Here is a 17932-nt window from a genome sequence, read left to right as displayed (position 1 = left end):
CTAAAAAAAACTGAGGAACTAGTGGAAAGTTATACTAAAGAAAACTGAGGAACTAGTGGAAAATTATACTAAAGAAAACTGGAGAACTAGTGGAAAGTTATTCTAAAGAAAACTGGGGAACTAGTGGAAAGTTATTCTAAAGAAAACTGGGGAATTAGTGGAAAGTTACACTAAAGAAAACTGTGGAACTAGTGGAAAGATATACTCCATCGAGAAAGGGATTACTGGAAGTTGGAAGAAAGTTTTTATACCTTTAAATAACAGAACAAATGTAAATCAGTTCTATAGTGTATTTCTTTCTAGAAATCTTGCTGCAAGATGTATAATATATGCTCATGGCTACGTACAATTCCTTATGAAATGGGTTTAGTAAATTATGGTTTGTAAAAGAGGACATTTTCCAAATCTATTATTTTTAAGTTAGAAGCTACTAAAAATTACTAGCATGCTATGTATACAATAAGAATGAGATTGGACCCTATAAAAATATTTTTTTCGCAAAATTAATCAATCATTACACAGTTAACAGTTAAACAACAACATTACCAAGCATTCATAAAATTTCAGGTGTATCAACTTAATGATATTGTCAAACGCTTTTATCTGAAAAAAAAAGGTTTAATCACAGTGTTAAACTGTTTGACATTATGAAAGAAACAACAGTACAACTTGAACACTTGAATTTATTGTAGTATTATGATGCATTTTGTAATCTTCTGCCCATATAAAGGTTAGTAACAACATTTCTGTTTAGATCTGCAATAGTTAGGCCTTTAATCTAAATATTTGTACAGTCGAAGGAGTTCGGTGTCACAAACGTATTTACCACCATGCATGACATCCACACAATGGAGGACTTTTTTCAAACTGAGGAAAGAAGCCAGTGTTGGAACAGAAACTAAATGCGTCTTCATCATATATTAACATTTTGTCTCCAAATTGCACAATAATGAACATATACAAACGGCTCCCATATAACGCTTATTAAAATAACGTTATCAAAATCAACAAAGAAACAATTATACAGCCGATTAAGCACCACAATATAACCAGATATATACAATATTATAATATATATTCATTAGTTACTTAACACTTTTTCAAGGAATGTATTATAAAAGTCCTGTCTAACCAGCTGCATTTTATATAAAACTGTTTCAGTAATCAATATTCGTAATAAGTATAGTTTATCTTAAGTATGCAGAGATCAACGGATAACCATATGTTATAAATATTTCACATTCCAGCTCAAAATATGGGAAAGATGTGTAATAAATATTGTGGGAGTCAGAAGTAGATTGAGCTGATCTTTCTCAATGACATCGACATTTACATCTTACTCGTATCGTAACATATTCCACGGAATGTCATTCATTGTTTTTTGTTCTTTTTTATGTCATGTAAACACTTTAGTCTGAACTAGAGTCCCTATGGATGTTTAAGAAAGAAAAGAAAGAAGTTTCAGACATGCTTGTATACAGGGTTTCTTCTTTTTTCGATGAATTGACTTGTTTGTTTTTTCTTGCGTGTTCCTGAACGTCCTGCGCAGTGACTTCTCCGAAAAAACTGAAATTTTTTAAGGAATTGTTCGGAACGTGCTTTCTTTGAGCTCTCGCAGACAGTAATTGGTGGAAACTTGTGCGACTTCCACGTTTTGAAGATTCTAATTCATTTACGTAAACTTTTATATTCGATTTGTTTTCCCAGGGTAAAATGGCCTCGTTTTGACATTGTAATGTCTCATTTGAAGAAAGTTCTATTCCCGAAGAATCGGTAATACCAGATTCTTTTGTGTTTTCAGTATGTCCAATATTAAAACTGACTCTAAGCGAGTCAGAACTTCTAGCCTTTGGTCCGAAAACTGTCGTTTCGTTTTGAATGAGATCCATTCCTTCACATTCTGAACTACTGTGTAAGAGTTTGGATGTTGAGTGTGTTCGTCTGATTTCTGTAACGTCAGATCCTCTTGGTTCGGGAATAGAGAAACTAGAAGAGGACATTGTAATACGCAATGAGTATCTTGGGGTTGTTTCATCTTTTGATATTTGTCTTTCGTATTGAGAATTTGTGCGTTCTTGCACCGGGGATTGATGTGGGGAATTTTGTGGAGAAGGAGAGTCTTTTTGATAGAGATAAATCCGACTGAAGGGGATCCCGCCATTCACGTGCTTGTCTCGAGCGAATGTGAGAACGTCCATAATCCAGCGTAACTCTCTCCAAATATTGTCTACTTGAGTCTGGAACACCTGGAGCTGAGATAATCTTTCTTTGGCAGAAATAACTTCATGTGAAGAGAAAGCCTAAAAGAAACGATATTTCAGACCGTTCATATTAGCTGAAGTTATATAAATCCTAGTATACGATATAGAAATTCCACTTTCGAGTCATAATTATAAGTTAAGGTTGTAGGTTTGTACATAGAGGAAATATTAATAAATATCAAACATATTTTATTACCGTATAGTTTTATTCATTACATACAAAACATACATCTCCTACTTAGCTAGTGTTTTTATTTTTATTACTAGAGACAACTGCGTAAACTTTCAAGAAAAGATAATTGGATAATAATTATTCACATATATATATATTTTATAACTGCCCTTTGAAAGTGCGTTTAGATTTACCTACGGAAGAAGGTACTGTAACCAAGGTAACTCAATACTGATAGTCCAATGCATATCAGACTATGTTATCATCATGATCTAATTTAACCATGAAGTGTATACTACACTTATAAAACATTTAAAAAATGAAATTTATAATGAATTAGCTACGAAATATGTTGTTTTTTAATTTAGCACAGGTCGAAAAGAATGATAGTTCTGTTAAAAGCTTATGTAATTCATAAATTGATCCTGATAAATATGCATACTTTGGCAAGAGATTTTGCAAAATAAATATTTCTATTGTTGTTTAATAATACATTCAACTGACATATTTAAGTTTGATAACAGCCAAATGTGCTTATTAGTTAAAGAGCTGTAGATTAGATATGGACGTATCTTAATTGTTAGCTGGTGAGTCAGAGGATTTATGGTTCGTATCCCGTTGCTATTAAAAGAATCATTGTATGCGTTTTGACCGTGGGTATCCTGTTGGAGTGAGGGTCGAATCCCAGTATTCGGGGGGATAAGAATAAGTACCGTTAATGGGTGCTTACGTTTACCTTTACTCTAGTATAACAGTTGAAAATAAGAGACGGTTATGTCAGATAGCTCGTTGCTAGCTTCGCACAGAAATTATAAAACAAACAAGCACTGGGCAGCTAAATTATGAAAAACAAACTAAGCATTCCCCTCACTTTATAATAAACAACTTACGATATCTAATGTGTTTTATTTTTGTATCTAATCTGGTTGTAGATAGGAGTTAGCCATTTGATAAACCTGTCATAAATTGATATCGGCTTCGCTAAAATTTGAAGGAAAACGTACAAACCTTTCGCTGTGCATGTTGCGCCATTAAGGTATCCATTTCAAGAATAGAAGAAAGCCGGGAATAACAGGCAATGAAATTATACCTGTACGTTGTCATATGAACTGGTAAAAGATAAAAAGAGTAAATAATAAAGCCCAACGTAAGGATATAATAAATTAATACTTTAAAGCCAAACTTGCATACATGACGAATACAAAAAGATAAGAATGAATCCTAAACTCCTCAACAGTTATGAGGTATAATAATTATATAAGCTACATAATTAGTTTTATCACAACAAGTTCGATTTATTTACTTATACTATAAAATTAAAATCAAGTTGTAAATTTTTCTCAATTAAAGATCAAATATAAGATTAGGAGGTATTTGTATACCAAACTTTTTGTGCATTAAGAAAAGTTAAGAACTTATTATTTTATTTTACAGATTTAGGACCTTACGTATTTCAAACACTTGAATAGGTAGTGGAATACAGTCCACCCGCGATGTCAGGCTATCATACTGTCCAGGTATAGCACAGATATTCTCAACAGGAGGTAGAATAAGTAGAAAAGAGACATTTGGACTAAGTTCAATGACATCAACATCGTATAACCTGAAAACAAATTAATAAAAGGTTTCAGGTTTTGAAAATGATATGTTATGAAAGTAAGTAATAAACTCAGTCACTTTGCAGTTAGGTATTAATGATTACAGATGAACAAATAACGCCCCAAAAGGCGAAGCCAGGTGAAAAAGTGTCACCTTTCACTAGTTTAACATTTTTCTTCTTGTTGACGTTTATAATAAGCCTTTCATTTTACAGTTAATTGCTCGAGTAAATTTGCTGAAATATATTTGAAATATGTTACCTGTGTGAACCTAATTCTTCAAATGGAATGTCGTAGTAGGAAAATAGGTTTCTAGTTGCTAAAGAAATAGCTTTCTGGAATTTTAGTTGAACGGTAGATGGCGCAGCGGTAGATTCTTCAAACTCTTGAGCTTTCAGCCACTCCCACTCTTCCCTAATGAAACATTATATCATTTCACTCTTAAAACAGGAAAAAAAATATCTAAAACTTCTAATTTCTCTGTTTTAATAATTTTTAAAACTGACACGAGCTCCATCATAGTAAACAGCTTTGCTCGTTTTTAGTTTATTAGGAGTTTCTAAAACAGGGTTTTGTATTTAATGTTTAGTACAGTTTCTAAAATAAATTTAGCGACTTCAATTTTTAAGACGTTTTGGGATAATATTTTATGATAGTTATCTATGTAGTACGTGTAGCAGGACGTATTCAGGTTTCCACTTCAAAATGACTTTCATAAAATATTTTGTTTGTTCCAAATGTTTACTGCAAAGCTACTGAGGTTATTTGTCGCCGTCTCTAATTATGAATCCCTTCCATCTCAGTGGCTCATTCGTAAGTCTGAAGATTTATAATGCTAAAAAATCTGGTTTAGATAGCCGCAATGGGCAGAGCACGGATAGCCTACTGTGCTGCTTTGTATTTAGCAATAAACAATACCTAATTTTGAACTAAATGAATAATATAATATTTGCGAAATATTATGCGTTATTTTAATATTAAGTGTGTGTGTGTGTGTGTGTGTATATATAGTGAGCCCCAAAACGTTAATTTTCAGCAAATAGAATTACAGTTTCTAATTTCACCGTATCTACCTAAATAATTTTAGTGATATTTTAACTTTTGTGGGTCTTCTATAGGGGCGCCAAAATCTGAACTTGCAGCCAATAAACCCAATATTTGGCAGCTCTCTACTAGTTTTTATCTGTCACTTATTTACTTAATTAATTGAGTGAAAGTTTAAAGTATTACGACACAGCATGTTTATTTTAATTGTGTACAACATAGTTATGTTTGTTTTTTTAATTTCGTGCAAAGCTGCATGAGAGCTGTCTGTGCTAGCCGTCCCTAATTTAGCACTGTAAGACTAGAGGGAAGGCAGCTAGTCATCACCATACACCACCAACTCTTGGGCTACTCTTTTAGCAACGAAGAGTGAGATTGACCGTGCCTTATAACGCCCCCACGGTTGAGAGAGCGAGCATGTTTGGTACGACGGGGATTACATGGTTTTTGTATGTTCATTTTTTTGGCTTTGTGTTTCGGTTTTATTACAATTGATATAACGTTGTTTATCCTTTTTTTCATACTAATACTGACATTGAGAATAGAGCCTGGTATTTATTGCCATTTTTAGTATTTAGAAGATAAATTTTATTTTGAATTCTAGTTGTGTTTTTGTTGTTACAGGGTTTTGTGTCATAGTAATTTTGTTATAAGTACCTTGAAAAACTAAAATGAGTTTACAGTTTATGTAACACTGAACTAGAATCAAAATTAAACATCTCAATTAATTACATTTATGAAAACTAGTAAAGTTGTTATGGCTGAATATTTAACTATTTCTTAAACCTTGTATGTAAATATATGTGATATGTAACGGTTAAAAATAATCTAAAAATAACTATTTGCCGATATTTCTCACGCTCGGATATATTTTTGTTGCAATTTTAAACAGAATATAACCTTCAGACTAATAAAGTATTTATTTGTAAATATCGTAAAATAAAACTGTTTTTGGAATGACTGGACTGTGAAACAAGTTAACCTGATTAAAATCGTATTTTCCAGACAAAAGAAAAATGTTTCATTACAGTTCATTATGGATCTTACCTTGAAACGTGAGAATTCTCTCGAATTCGATAGAAAGGGATAACATTTGGCGTTTTATGAGGAACTAACACTCGAATGATATCAACGGAACTTTTTAACTTTACATAACCTAAGTAGAGTCCACGTGGTAATGGTGTCGTACTCACTTGGTTGTAGCTAATCATGTCCTGTAAAATATTAATTGTGTCATTATTTCAAAAATCTGAAAACCACGAAGCTATTTTGTGAACATAATACGAAACTCACAAAATAACAAACATCTAATTTTTCTGTATTGCATAAAAACAGTATATAAATTATTTTATTTAACAAAAGATCTCCTAACCGACGGCATGTTACAAGTAAGAGATAGGTCTGAGATATTAACTTTACTAAACTTTAATTTAAAATCCGTATTAGAGCAATTAGGAGAAATGTGTAAATATATGCTGATTATTTTGACACCTATCACTAATATTAAGCATTTTGATGATAAGGTTGCTGATTTGATCACTCTGCCCCTACGTTTACATTATAAAGATGTTTATATTATTTATTGCTAGAAGTAAAATCTTCATGAGGCACCAAAACAGACAAACAACTCACTTAACATATACTTGTTTTTAAAATATGTATATATATATTATTATTTCAGGCAGGCGGTAGCACTGCCTATATAGGGATGGCTGAAACTGTTAATCGAAACGGTATTTTAAATATCTCCTCAATCGATCATCAGTTATATAAAATACTATACAGTTTTCTTCCTTTTATAACAATATCTATGCTAATGACTGAGTCACAAGTTCTTGGAATGTTTGTAAATATCGTAGTAAAATATTTGAATTTCGTCTTCTTTTTTATCACATTATTTTTAACACATTAAAACCAAATCAGTGATGTAAATTAATTTCACTGGAGTGGTTTCAAACAGAGTACCCGCTTTTATGATTATTATTAACTTGTAAAAATTCAAATAAATCATAATTCTCGTGTAAACGATGCTATCTTTGCCCATTAAAGTTAGCTTGCTTGTTGAAGTTTGTTGTTCTTTTATAAGGCTTACATAAGGTGAAACAGGAATTATCGACCAGTAATGGATAATAAATGTTACAGTTGGAAACTCACTGTATTTACATTTTGGACAACCTTCCTACGGCATTAAAAACAAATAAATAAAGATATTTTCTAAAAACGATATAGATGTAGCGCTGACTATTTATATCCCCTCAAAAACAGTAGAAACAAGGTAGTAGGGATGACATTTGCATCATTTCTAGTTAACAGGACGGGTAAAAATTAACATATAGCAATATTATAACTATTTAAACACAATTGAGTTTAATTTGTCCAATTTTTTAGAGATGATGCAAAAACTATCTTTACTATCTTGTTTGCGTTGATTTTGTAAGATTGGTATTAAATATCTCTGTATTTAATTTCGTTTTAAAAAGTTTTTATTTACCTGTTTCTATCTTATGCTAGCCAATTATTCAATTACTTTTATTTTATAGTAAAAAAAAATCTTAAGGAAAACTATACAGAGTAACAAAATTAAAGGTTATATTTATACAAAATAATGTGTTTTTTCTAATATGATCAGTTCATTTATTATTTTGTTTTTCTCTTTATTACAGTACAATGAATCAAGAAAACGATTACCTGTAATGATGATAATAGGAGTTCGCTCACGTGTGGTGTTTCTCCAAAATCGCTGGTAATTGTACAAGGAAGCTTTCTCAAAATTTTTGTTAAAGGGAGCCAACGCACTGATAAACTATTTAACGCTTTGGGATCCGAAACAAATTTTACAGTACTTAAAACAACAGTACTTTCTCGATCTTTAATTGGCCTATAGTAAAGCTGACCTAGATCTTGAACTCCCAGTGCCATCTGGAAAATTCCACAACAGAATGGATCTTCATTAACTAATACAAAAAAAGTCACGAACAAAAAGCTTTAAGGATGTACTAAACTCAGAATCGATGTTGTGAAATGAAAAAAATGTATTTGTTAAGCTCAAAACTATTTGTTCAAAGGAATTATGAAAAACGAAATACTTAAGTCTCGAAAATGTGTAACACTTTTGCTTCACATATAACGAGCCGTTATCTATAAAAGAATAAGTTTGTTTGTTTTCTGAATTTCGCGCAAAGCTACTAGAGAGCTATCTGCGCTAGCCGTCCCTAAGTTAGCAGTGTAAGACTAGAGGGAAGGCAGCTAGTCATCACCACCCACCGCCAACTCTTTGGCTACTCTTTTACCAACGACTAGTGGGATTGACCGTCACATTATAACGCCCCCACTTCTGGGAAGGCGAGCGTGGTTGGTGCGACTGGGTTTCGAACCCGCGACCCTCGGATTACGGGTCGAACGCCTTAACACGCTTGGCCATGCCGGGCCAGAAATAATAAGAATCAGATGACATACATTCAAACATATAATGTCTGAATTTCAAAGAAATAAAGTATTTACAGTAATAAAAAATCCATATTAATAAATTTAGAAATATTTATTATATTCGTAATAATCGAAGAAGCTTATCTTACAAAATAACAGCTTTTTAAGGTTAGCAGAGTAGAGATGTTTTCTGAAAGAGAAAGAAGAAATATGAAATATATAAAATATAATACTTGTTTCTGTATTCACTCTCTCTATAAGCAGTTTGAGTGAGTTGCTTACTGACTCACATTACCTGCATCTGCTCAACTGCTTGGAGAAGTTTACTTCGAAAGTGTAGAAGAGAGGAACTTTGCGACTTCTCCATGTCTTGTCGCAGTGTCTTGATATCTTCCCATGTACAGGCGACCTACATATACATATTACTTTAAAAAGTTTATTCTAAGACATATTTTTAACATTATTATCATATGAAAGTACATACTTAAATGGGAGAAAAAGTAAAAAAATAAAATTAATTGTAACGAGCACGTGTTCTTTTTATTCTGCTCACAAATAGACATTTTCTGGGCGAATGTTCAGGTTTTAATTATAAAACATGGATGTATATGCAAGTTTAATGCATTACTTAATGGTAGAATTGCATCCACCATATCTCTAAAACAGTCAGTTATTTCGTCACCTTATGTAAAACATTTAACCAGCCTAACAGAGGTTTGAAAATTAGTATTCATTGCTAATGATTGTATATTAAACTCTTGTTTCATTACAACTCGTTTTTTTTTAGTGTAACAAAATATCTTTTTCACCTTGATGAACATGTGAGTAAAATAAAGATCAGAACATTAAGTACGATGATCAAAATAAAGATAATTGCGAACTCTTAATTTCAATGTCACTTTCTTAAGGTAGGTGATAATTACAAATACTTCCATGATAAATTATTTATATCTTACATATACAGACCACTTTTATCATGGAGTATTTATGTTTCTGGTTGTTCAACAAAATTGTTCTACTGTTCTGTATTTAGGATTTCCATGTGAATTAAATATTTAATAGCCTAAGATTAATTTTGCCTATCGTCTAGTTTAAGTTCTTTTTCATTTTGAGATCTGTTCGGAATAAATTTTAAAATAGCATTAAAAAATGGCAGTATTTTAAGATTTCTAACTTATTTATTTCTAAAGTAACACGAGTCACATCTGGTCAAATTACAAGCGATCTAACATGATATTTTCTGCCTAAGTGACACCCAATATGATTTAGATTAAAGATTCTAAGTATTTCACATGTTCTTTGACCTCGCTTGCTTGGGTAGCGGTATGTCTATGGATATACAACGCCTAAATCAGGGGTTCAATTCTTCTCTGTGGACACAGAAAATAGCTCGATGTAGCTTTGCTATAAAAAACACATACAAACACACTTTTCCTTTGTCTAAAGAAAAGGCACTTATTATCTGCGCTCACTCTCATAGTAGGATTGATTGTCTCTTTCATAATGCACCCCCAAGAAGAAACGTAGCGGGTGTTAAAACGTCACACTTTGAGCTCAAGAACCTTGGAATTTTCAATTCGCAGTCTAGCATATTAACTATTGAGGCCACGCCTGGCTCACAATAACATGGCTTTTTATTTAATTGCAATAGACCACAATGGATAACACTAGTTAAAATCTTATTTGGTTAAATCACCAATAATAAAATGATTCTTTTAAACTGAGAAGATTAAATCACAAGCAATCAAACATCTTTTTCTAACTTTGTTATTGGGTTAACTGTTACTGTTTAATCTATAATGTTAAGTTTGAATAGTATCCTATTTATATAAATTATATAATTATATAAATTTGAAAAATAAAATTAAACGTGCATTGAAAGATATCGTTTGTTGCCAGAAACTGAAAATGTACAAACTGTGGGTTCAGTGTGAGTACCTATTAACCATTCTACAAGATATAATTAAAAATAGATATTTTGATTAGTTGATGACTTATACATGATAGAAATGTATGTTAAGTCGTTGCCTTCTTTTTTTTTAAGTTAAGTACATAGCAACACGATGGACTATCTGTACGCTGATCACCACCGGTATCGAAACCCGGATTCTATTGTTGTAAATTCACAGATATACCAGTGTGCCGTTAGTCATGAGTGTGCGGTTTTGATTAAATGCATCATCTGATATTAACATAGAAATGTACTAATTGTCCTTTCTCACGTGACAACCTTGTATTTAATCAGCGCGAAAAAGTTTTGCATTTCATAGCATGGAATTCAAACATTTCCTTGATTACAACATTTCAAAGACTGTGTTTTATAAAATATAAATGTGGTAGTTACTAACATGGTACGCTGTCGACATTAATTTGAGGGTTGTTTATTTGTTTTTTCTTGGAATACATATTAATTATTTTCGTTCACCTTCATCAACCAGTTGAAGTCCGTGTGAAGAGTAGAGGGATAAGTTTCGTCCACTTCAACAACAGGCAATGCTTCTTCTGTTGTCACCAAAACTTTGTCATCATTGTAAAAAAGACAAGCCAGAAAAACTCCTCTAAAGAAGATAATCGGTAGAAAAGAATAACAAAATGAACTAATTTTTGTGTATAGTAGATTAAACCTTTTAAACTAGAAAACGTTGTGGATATCATATTGTATTAAAAATGTAACAAATCGAATCTTTACCCAGTAATACAATTAGTATTTTATATCATTATGTATCTCATTTATTTTAGTAAGCGTATTAATTACCTATTGTTCAAAACTTCATAACATATTAATAAGTACAAAAACTGCAAATACTTGCCTCTTCAGAGTTTTCTGGAATTTAGGAGCTGATGCAAAAAGGTTCCTGATGGTTCTTTTTACCTGACGACGCTGTTGGTGAGGAGTATCTGTAACTTGCTCTAACAAACCTGAAATAAGAAAGTAAAGTTAGCTCAAGTATGACAAGTAAACTTACTTCTAATACACTAATAACTTTAGAACAATTTATAAAGGAGCATAAGATTATGAGAAATTATTTATTTGTCGAATGCTGCATAGTTTTAGACACGCTATACGTTCTTAGAAGAGCGTGATGTCAACTGATTATTGTACATTGTAAAATATTTTCTATTATAATAACATAACATGTAAGTCGGATAGAGCCATAACCTTTTCCTCGGGTTAGTGTTTTATAATTCTTTTAATGCTTAAAAATAGTTCTTACTTTAAGTAAATAAAAATAAAACAAAAAGATTAAAAAGCATTGTTTTGAGTGAGTTAGACTCAGCCTGAATTCATACCGAAGGGTTTCAGTTGGCAAGAACTTAAGTACTTTTAATACGATGTTTTGAAACACAGGAAAAAAAAAGGAGAGTACTAGATCTCATTTATTTCGCAGATTAATATGCCGTTCAACAACTGAGTTTTAAAACAAATAAAATACTTTGTGTTATACTCTTTCACTATTGATTTACCATTGCGTGGATGTTTTTATTAATAATCATCAGAATATTTTAGCCAATTTTCTTTGCACTGAGTAAAACTTTCGTAAACTTAACATATTAATTTCGCATATTAAAACTTTTAATGTTTAGTGGACCTTTAATAGAAATTTACTCGTTTGGTATCTAAAGATTCGTCGATCAAGGACAGCGCCATGTTTCAGAAAGAGGAAAATTTTATTACTATCAGACTACATTTCCAGTGTATGTTTAGATCTTGTAAAATGCTAGTGATATTTTTTTTATTCTCTTTAACTGAATATACGGGCTCGGTATAGCCAGATGGTTAAGGCACTCGACTCGTAATCTGAGAGTTGCGGATTCGAATCCCTGTTAAACTAAACATGCTCGCATTTTCAGCCGTGAGGGCGTTATAATATGACGGTCAATCTCACTATTCATGGGTAAAAGAATAGCCCGAGAGTTGGCGGTGGGTGGTGATGACTAGCTGCCTTCATTCTAGTTTTACACTGCTAAATTAGGGACGGCTAGCGCAGATAGCTCAAGTGTGACTTTGCGCGAAATTCAAAAGAAACCAAACTGAATATAGGTTCAACTAATCTCAAGACTTCTGCAAGACAATAAAATAAATAAAAATCAATCGAACTGAATTTATATCAATGAAAATAACAAGAATTTTATAAGATAAATATGGATATATTTGGACACACCTTTAACTTCTGACTCATAGGCAGATCTAGATTTAATAACTTGGAGAAATAAATTTTCTAATTCTTGAAGTTTTCCAATTCCTCGAGTGCTTTTATTTTCTACGTCCTTCCAACCTAAGATAATGATATGTATTTGATTTAAATATTCTCAAAATCAACTTTCTTTTTTGCACTAAGTTACCATCTTATGTCGCTGAGGTACTGGTTATTTATAACTTAGCAACTAATTTCATTGTGGAATAACAGAGCAATTACCTTTATTAAGTTTATATGTAAAAACGGCTCGTTTGGGTTCAGAAAATTTTTTTACATGGAGGAGCGAACAATGTTTCGACCTTCTTCGGTCATCGTCAGATTCACAAAGAACCCAAACGAGCCGTTTTTACACATATATTCTTCTCTACAAGTGGGTTTTTTCGACAACACTGATTTTATTAAGTTTCATCTGTGTAAGGTTTACATATTTTTCCCTTCCTTGTTTTTGTTTAATTACATTTAAATATATTTGAAGCATTTATTTGTTACCAATTATTTTGTTTAGTATTTGATTTTGTTGTTCCTCAGTTAAACTCCTTCTGCACTCATAAAGAAACCTTTGACTATTTTCAACTTTAGCGATGGTACATCTATCAAGTTTACGTGGCAAAAACGTAAAATAATAATCATATGTAATAAAGCTTTCTCATTTGTTATTTGCAAGCTAATAATACAAAAAAAATTAATTAATTATGTTTCACTCACTAGATGGAACCCCAGAAATTGGTGAAGCTGCCTGGAATGAGCTGAAGCCTTTCACGTTCCCTGCGGCTACTCTCACAAAATACGTTGTGCCCCGTGTAAGATCGGGTATAGTGATCTCTAGGTGTTGAAGATCAGTGATTTCCTGAGACCCCGCAAGGAGGCTAAAATCCTCATGACGACTCCACTCCACTAGTTGAATATGCAATTTTAATTTTATTAAGATCGATGGAAAAGTTTTCAACAGCTTAAAAGAATATCAAATATTATCAAATATGTAATTAAGATATACCAGATATTCACTTCCGCTTGCGTTATTGTATTTAACTCTGACGTTACAGATTATATGTTGAAAGCATATCACTGCAGCTAATCATAAGTACGGAAAATCTTTGAAGTAGTATAAAAATAAAAACTTTTAAAAACAATTTTTAATACCACCAATGTGTTTCCCTCTTTTGGATAATATTCAGTGGTATTAAATCAAAATAAATCGAACTGAATTTATATCAATGAAAATAACACAACAAGAATTTTATTACATTGACTTTAGTGTAATGTTATCCATACAAGATCATGACAAAGATTTAGGAAATTCAGTAAGCATTTAATTAACAGCAAATGTATGTCCTGTTAAAAAGGTGATCGTATAATTCTTTTGATACAACTTTTGTATATCCTATTCTTTGTTTCTTTCATTTACAATTTTTTTAAAAGCATTGTTTATCGATACAATTTTTAAATCGTAATAGATTTCACAAACAAATATGTATATTTATTCCTTGTCACAAATGTTTTCTTTTGTGCAGTCTATTCACACTTGTAAATAAATCGTTTGTTGAGTATTTAATTTTGTTTTCTACTGCATCAAAAGCTAAATGAATGTTAGGTTATACTTCCTGATGATCAGAAAATATGAGCTCGTTCCTTCTCCAGTTTCCCATCGTTAAGCCTAACAACCGATAAACCATGGTTATGATTGAATAAACAACCACAGCTATTTTGTTTCTTATAGGTGAATAATAAACCATAACTGTCCTTGTGATTAAGTTGTTTTGCAAAATATGCGAATCTTTGTTTTTTTCAGAAATCATAATGGTAGGTTTCGCATATTTTTTCTTTCATTTTTGTTCAATTACTTTTATAATATACTTAAAACATATTTTCCTAGACTCAGATAACATTGTTTTAATCATTCATATACACCTTTATTTTTTTTTATACAAGACACCAAGATACACTTAAAATGTGTTTTCAACCACACTATCACTTGAATCTCAAGTGGCAGTTTGCGAATTTTACAGCTAAGAACGAGCTTAAATACGATTTGTATCACACTAGGCTTAAAGTAAGATGATACGAACCGAATGTAGACCAGTTTCTTAAATGATCACAGCATAAAAGAGCTGTGTCTTCAGATTATTAATATAAGACTAGCATCATAACAGTTCATGAGTAAAATTAGATTTCATTCATTATTTAATTTCCTCATTGGTATACAAGATAATTCTCACCTTTATATTTAGTTACAATACTATAGGCATCATTTCGAGAGTCAGATTCGTAAATATTAATACAAAGTGCTCTAGGTCCAACTACTTTCAACTGCACATACTTGGGCGGATCCGGAGGCCCTAAATCATGAATAGATTAAAAAAAAAACTTAATTTACATTTTATATTTCATTATCGTAGCTTGGTCTACTTATTTTTATGTCATTTTGAATGTTGTTGTTAGAGAGTACTTTAGCTACTGATTCAAATATTTTACGAACAATCTAAAAGGGTGTATAATTAATGCACTTACTAAGAATCTTTATTTTACTAAAATATATCATCATAATCAGTACAAGCACAACAAGTAATTACATTGGATATAATCCAAATAAAAGTCGATTTACAATTAGAATAAAAATACATACACGTACAAAAATCTACCGCATTTTCACTATGAAAAAATTGTACTTATGAAATCAAAAAAGGTAAACATAAGAAAGTTAGGAACGTGAACTCACGTATTCGTTCAAAACCATTTAACATCTTTTTTAGAAGATTCAGTCGTCTTTGCCATAGTGTCAGCTGTCGTTCCTTTTCCTTGAGGAAGAAAGGATCAAGTAAAATTTGTTTTTTGCAATGGAAAAATAAATTCGTCCAAAACATGTTCACGATAACATAACATTATATCTTGATAATTTCTTATTTATCATTAGGTATCCATTTATGTGCATAACAAACAATAAAAAGGAGATAAAAATAATATATTTTATGAAAGGTTTGTTTCAATAGTTTTAAGAGTCTATTTCATAAATTCGTATATAGGGTATATACTTCAGCTGTAATATAATAATTCATCTTTTTAAACACAAGATGGATTAATGTTGGCGCAGTTGGTTGGCTGTCTAAAAGAATACCATAAAGTGAATGGTTGATCCAAACTTTGACCACAATGTTGAATCGCGATTTTCCTTTTACACTTTTGTCTGAAGTATTTCTTAAGAGTAAAGTTTTTATTATTATATGTCCTGAGTGATCTCATGAATTTAAATCGTAAAAGTATATATATTTAATAATTTTGAAAGGACACACGCAATGCATCTAGCTCCTGATAGAACTTACATTTTCCATAATCGTGTGTTCTGTTTCAAACATGCTCGCCTTTTCAGCCGTGAAGGTGTTATAATGTGACGATCAATCCCACTACTCGTTGGTAAAGAAGCAACCCAAGAGTTGGCTAGTCTTACAATGCTACATTAGGGCGACTAGCGCAGTGTAGCTTAACGCAAAATTCCAAACACACAATCTTAATTTTTCCCCATCTTGCAAACACGCATTGTATATAACTCAGTTCTACATTTCAGCATTTGAAAGAATAGTTCATGAGTTTTAAACAACGTAAGTTTGCTATATATAACATAGAAATATATGAATCCAACCTTTAATAAGGCGGCTGATAAGCTACTACTGATTGATGTGTTGTAGACGCAAGCAGACAAGTCATTTTCACAACGTTCAGCTTCGTTGACCAGAGAAATCAGATGGCTGGCTCGACTTTCCTTAGTAGAGACTAGGAAAAGAAGTATTTTAAACTATTTCAAACAAACAAATAGTAGAATACGTTAAAAAACTAAAATAACAGTATGCAAATTGTTGTGTTATGTTAGTTTTGTAGTTTGGTGCCTGATCAGTAAATTGTTATGAGGTTTAACTTTGTAAGATTACAGATACCATTAAACAATTAATTTCTTCTCGGCAAATTTTATCACAATTAGGGAACATGTAAGTAAAAAACAACAAATTGAAGAAGTGTGCTAAGAAAGGAAAAATAAGTGTGAAAATATTAATGTTGAAATAAGTGAATAATTACTGTGGAATTTTTGAAATAATAAAATAATTTTGTCACTTTATATTTTCTCAATACACCTTACTAACACTCAAGTAATTAAGTGTTTTATACTAAGTTTAACATGTTATATGAATTACACAATTTTAATATACTAGCCTGCAGAAATAGCTTGGGTTACATTCGAACACGAATTAGCCAGTATAACAATAAATCGTATATGATTAAATTTTAGTTTTAGTAAAATGTATTAAAACAACGAGCTGAGAAATCATCTAGGAGAGATGCACTTTCTAATATAAAAGAAAAATTCATAAAATGAGTACGTTTTAATTAATAAATTAATAAAATTGTTTCTTAATTACTGTCATAATTAATTCCATACGCTCACAAAAACAAAGTATAGCTTACAAAGTTTGCTTTCCTTCCCTCCATGATACTGCAACATCTTGACCATTGAAACACAGTTAGTCATCACCGCAATGTCCAGCGTGTTAAAGCCGTCTCCATTGATGCTATCATGTAAAATTAAATACAGGTTTAATTAATGGTTGACAGATACCATAATAGACTGATGTAAAGTTTCAAAGATTTTTACAAATTTGAAATTTTGATGGCCTTATTTTGAATCATCATTCAAACTCTATTTTGATGAAGAAAAATGGAAATTCTTTAATTATTATAGGAAAAATATATATATAACTAAAGCTAAAAAATGAAACCCAAATCTCAAGTAATGAATATAAAAGTATTAGATATGACGTTAATAGTACAGACCTTCACGTTTAGTTTTCTGTTAGCGCTATGAAACTATAAGAAGCTCGAAAAGAAAATCCAAACCATACATAATTAAAATAGAGATTAATATTCAACGCATTTTTTGTTGTATGGGGGTTACAAAGCATAAAAATAAAGTATATGAAGGAATCAGGGCAATGAATTAATGTCATAAATCCTAAGTTTTGTTTATGGACAAATCTTCAAAGTCCTTCCAAGATCATATTGTTCCTTGTTGTCGTTTTTATTTGTAAAAAAAATAGACCTTTTATACAATTGGATAGACTGCCAATATCATAAGTGGAGTTAACTGTTACCATGATTTGGACATATACTATTTGTTTCCTTATATGAATTTAAGAAAAATGCATTACAGATTATCAGTCTATAAGAAATGTTCGTTCAAAAATAATA

The 17932-nt window shown here is 31.3% G+C and overlaps 1 protein-coding gene across 3 annotated transcripts in view; it reads right to left on the bottom strand.

The window, feature by feature from the left end:
- Positions 1-597: 597 nt before the first annotated feature.
- Positions 598-17932, bottom strand: part of LOC143238176 (ankyrin repeat and fibronectin type-III domain-containing protein 1-like) — a 183321-nt gene continuing 165986 nt past the window's right edge. For all 3 annotated transcript variants that reach the window (XM_076478166.1, XM_076478168.1, XM_076478167.1), the window contains 15 exons: positions 17153-17256; positions 16335-16465; positions 15417-15495; positions 14917-15036; positions 13406-13594; positions 12665-12778; positions 11312-11420; positions 10927-11059; positions 8797-8910; positions 7764-7994; positions 6123-6289; positions 4293-4445; positions 3882-4036; positions 3442-3542; positions 598-2300 (listed from right to left, as the gene is read on the bottom strand). In XM_076478166.1, coding sequence (XP_076334281.1) covers positions 1410-2300; positions 3442-3542; positions 3882-4036; positions 4293-4445; positions 6123-6289; positions 7764-7994; positions 8797-8910; positions 10927-11059; positions 11312-11420; positions 12665-12778; positions 13406-13594; positions 14917-15036; positions 15417-15495; positions 16335-16465; positions 17153-17256 — 2791 coding nt within the window. In that variant the 3' untranslated portion in view covers positions 598-1409. The remainder of the gene's footprint in view (positions 2301-3441; positions 3543-3881; positions 4037-4292; positions 4446-6122; positions 6290-7763; positions 7995-8796; positions 8911-10926; positions 11060-11311; positions 11421-12664; positions 12779-13405; positions 13595-14916; positions 15037-15416; positions 15496-16334; positions 16466-17152; positions 17257-17932) is intronic.

Source organism: Tachypleus tridentatus, chromosome 13, assembly GCF_004210375.1.
Source record: "Tachypleus tridentatus isolate NWPU-2018 chromosome 13, ASM421037v1, whole genome shotgun sequence".
Taxonomy (NCBI): domain Eukaryota; kingdom Metazoa; phylum Arthropoda; class Merostomata; order Xiphosura; family Limulidae; genus Tachypleus; species Tachypleus tridentatus.
This window is presented reverse-complemented; position numbering and strand designations above follow the sequence as displayed.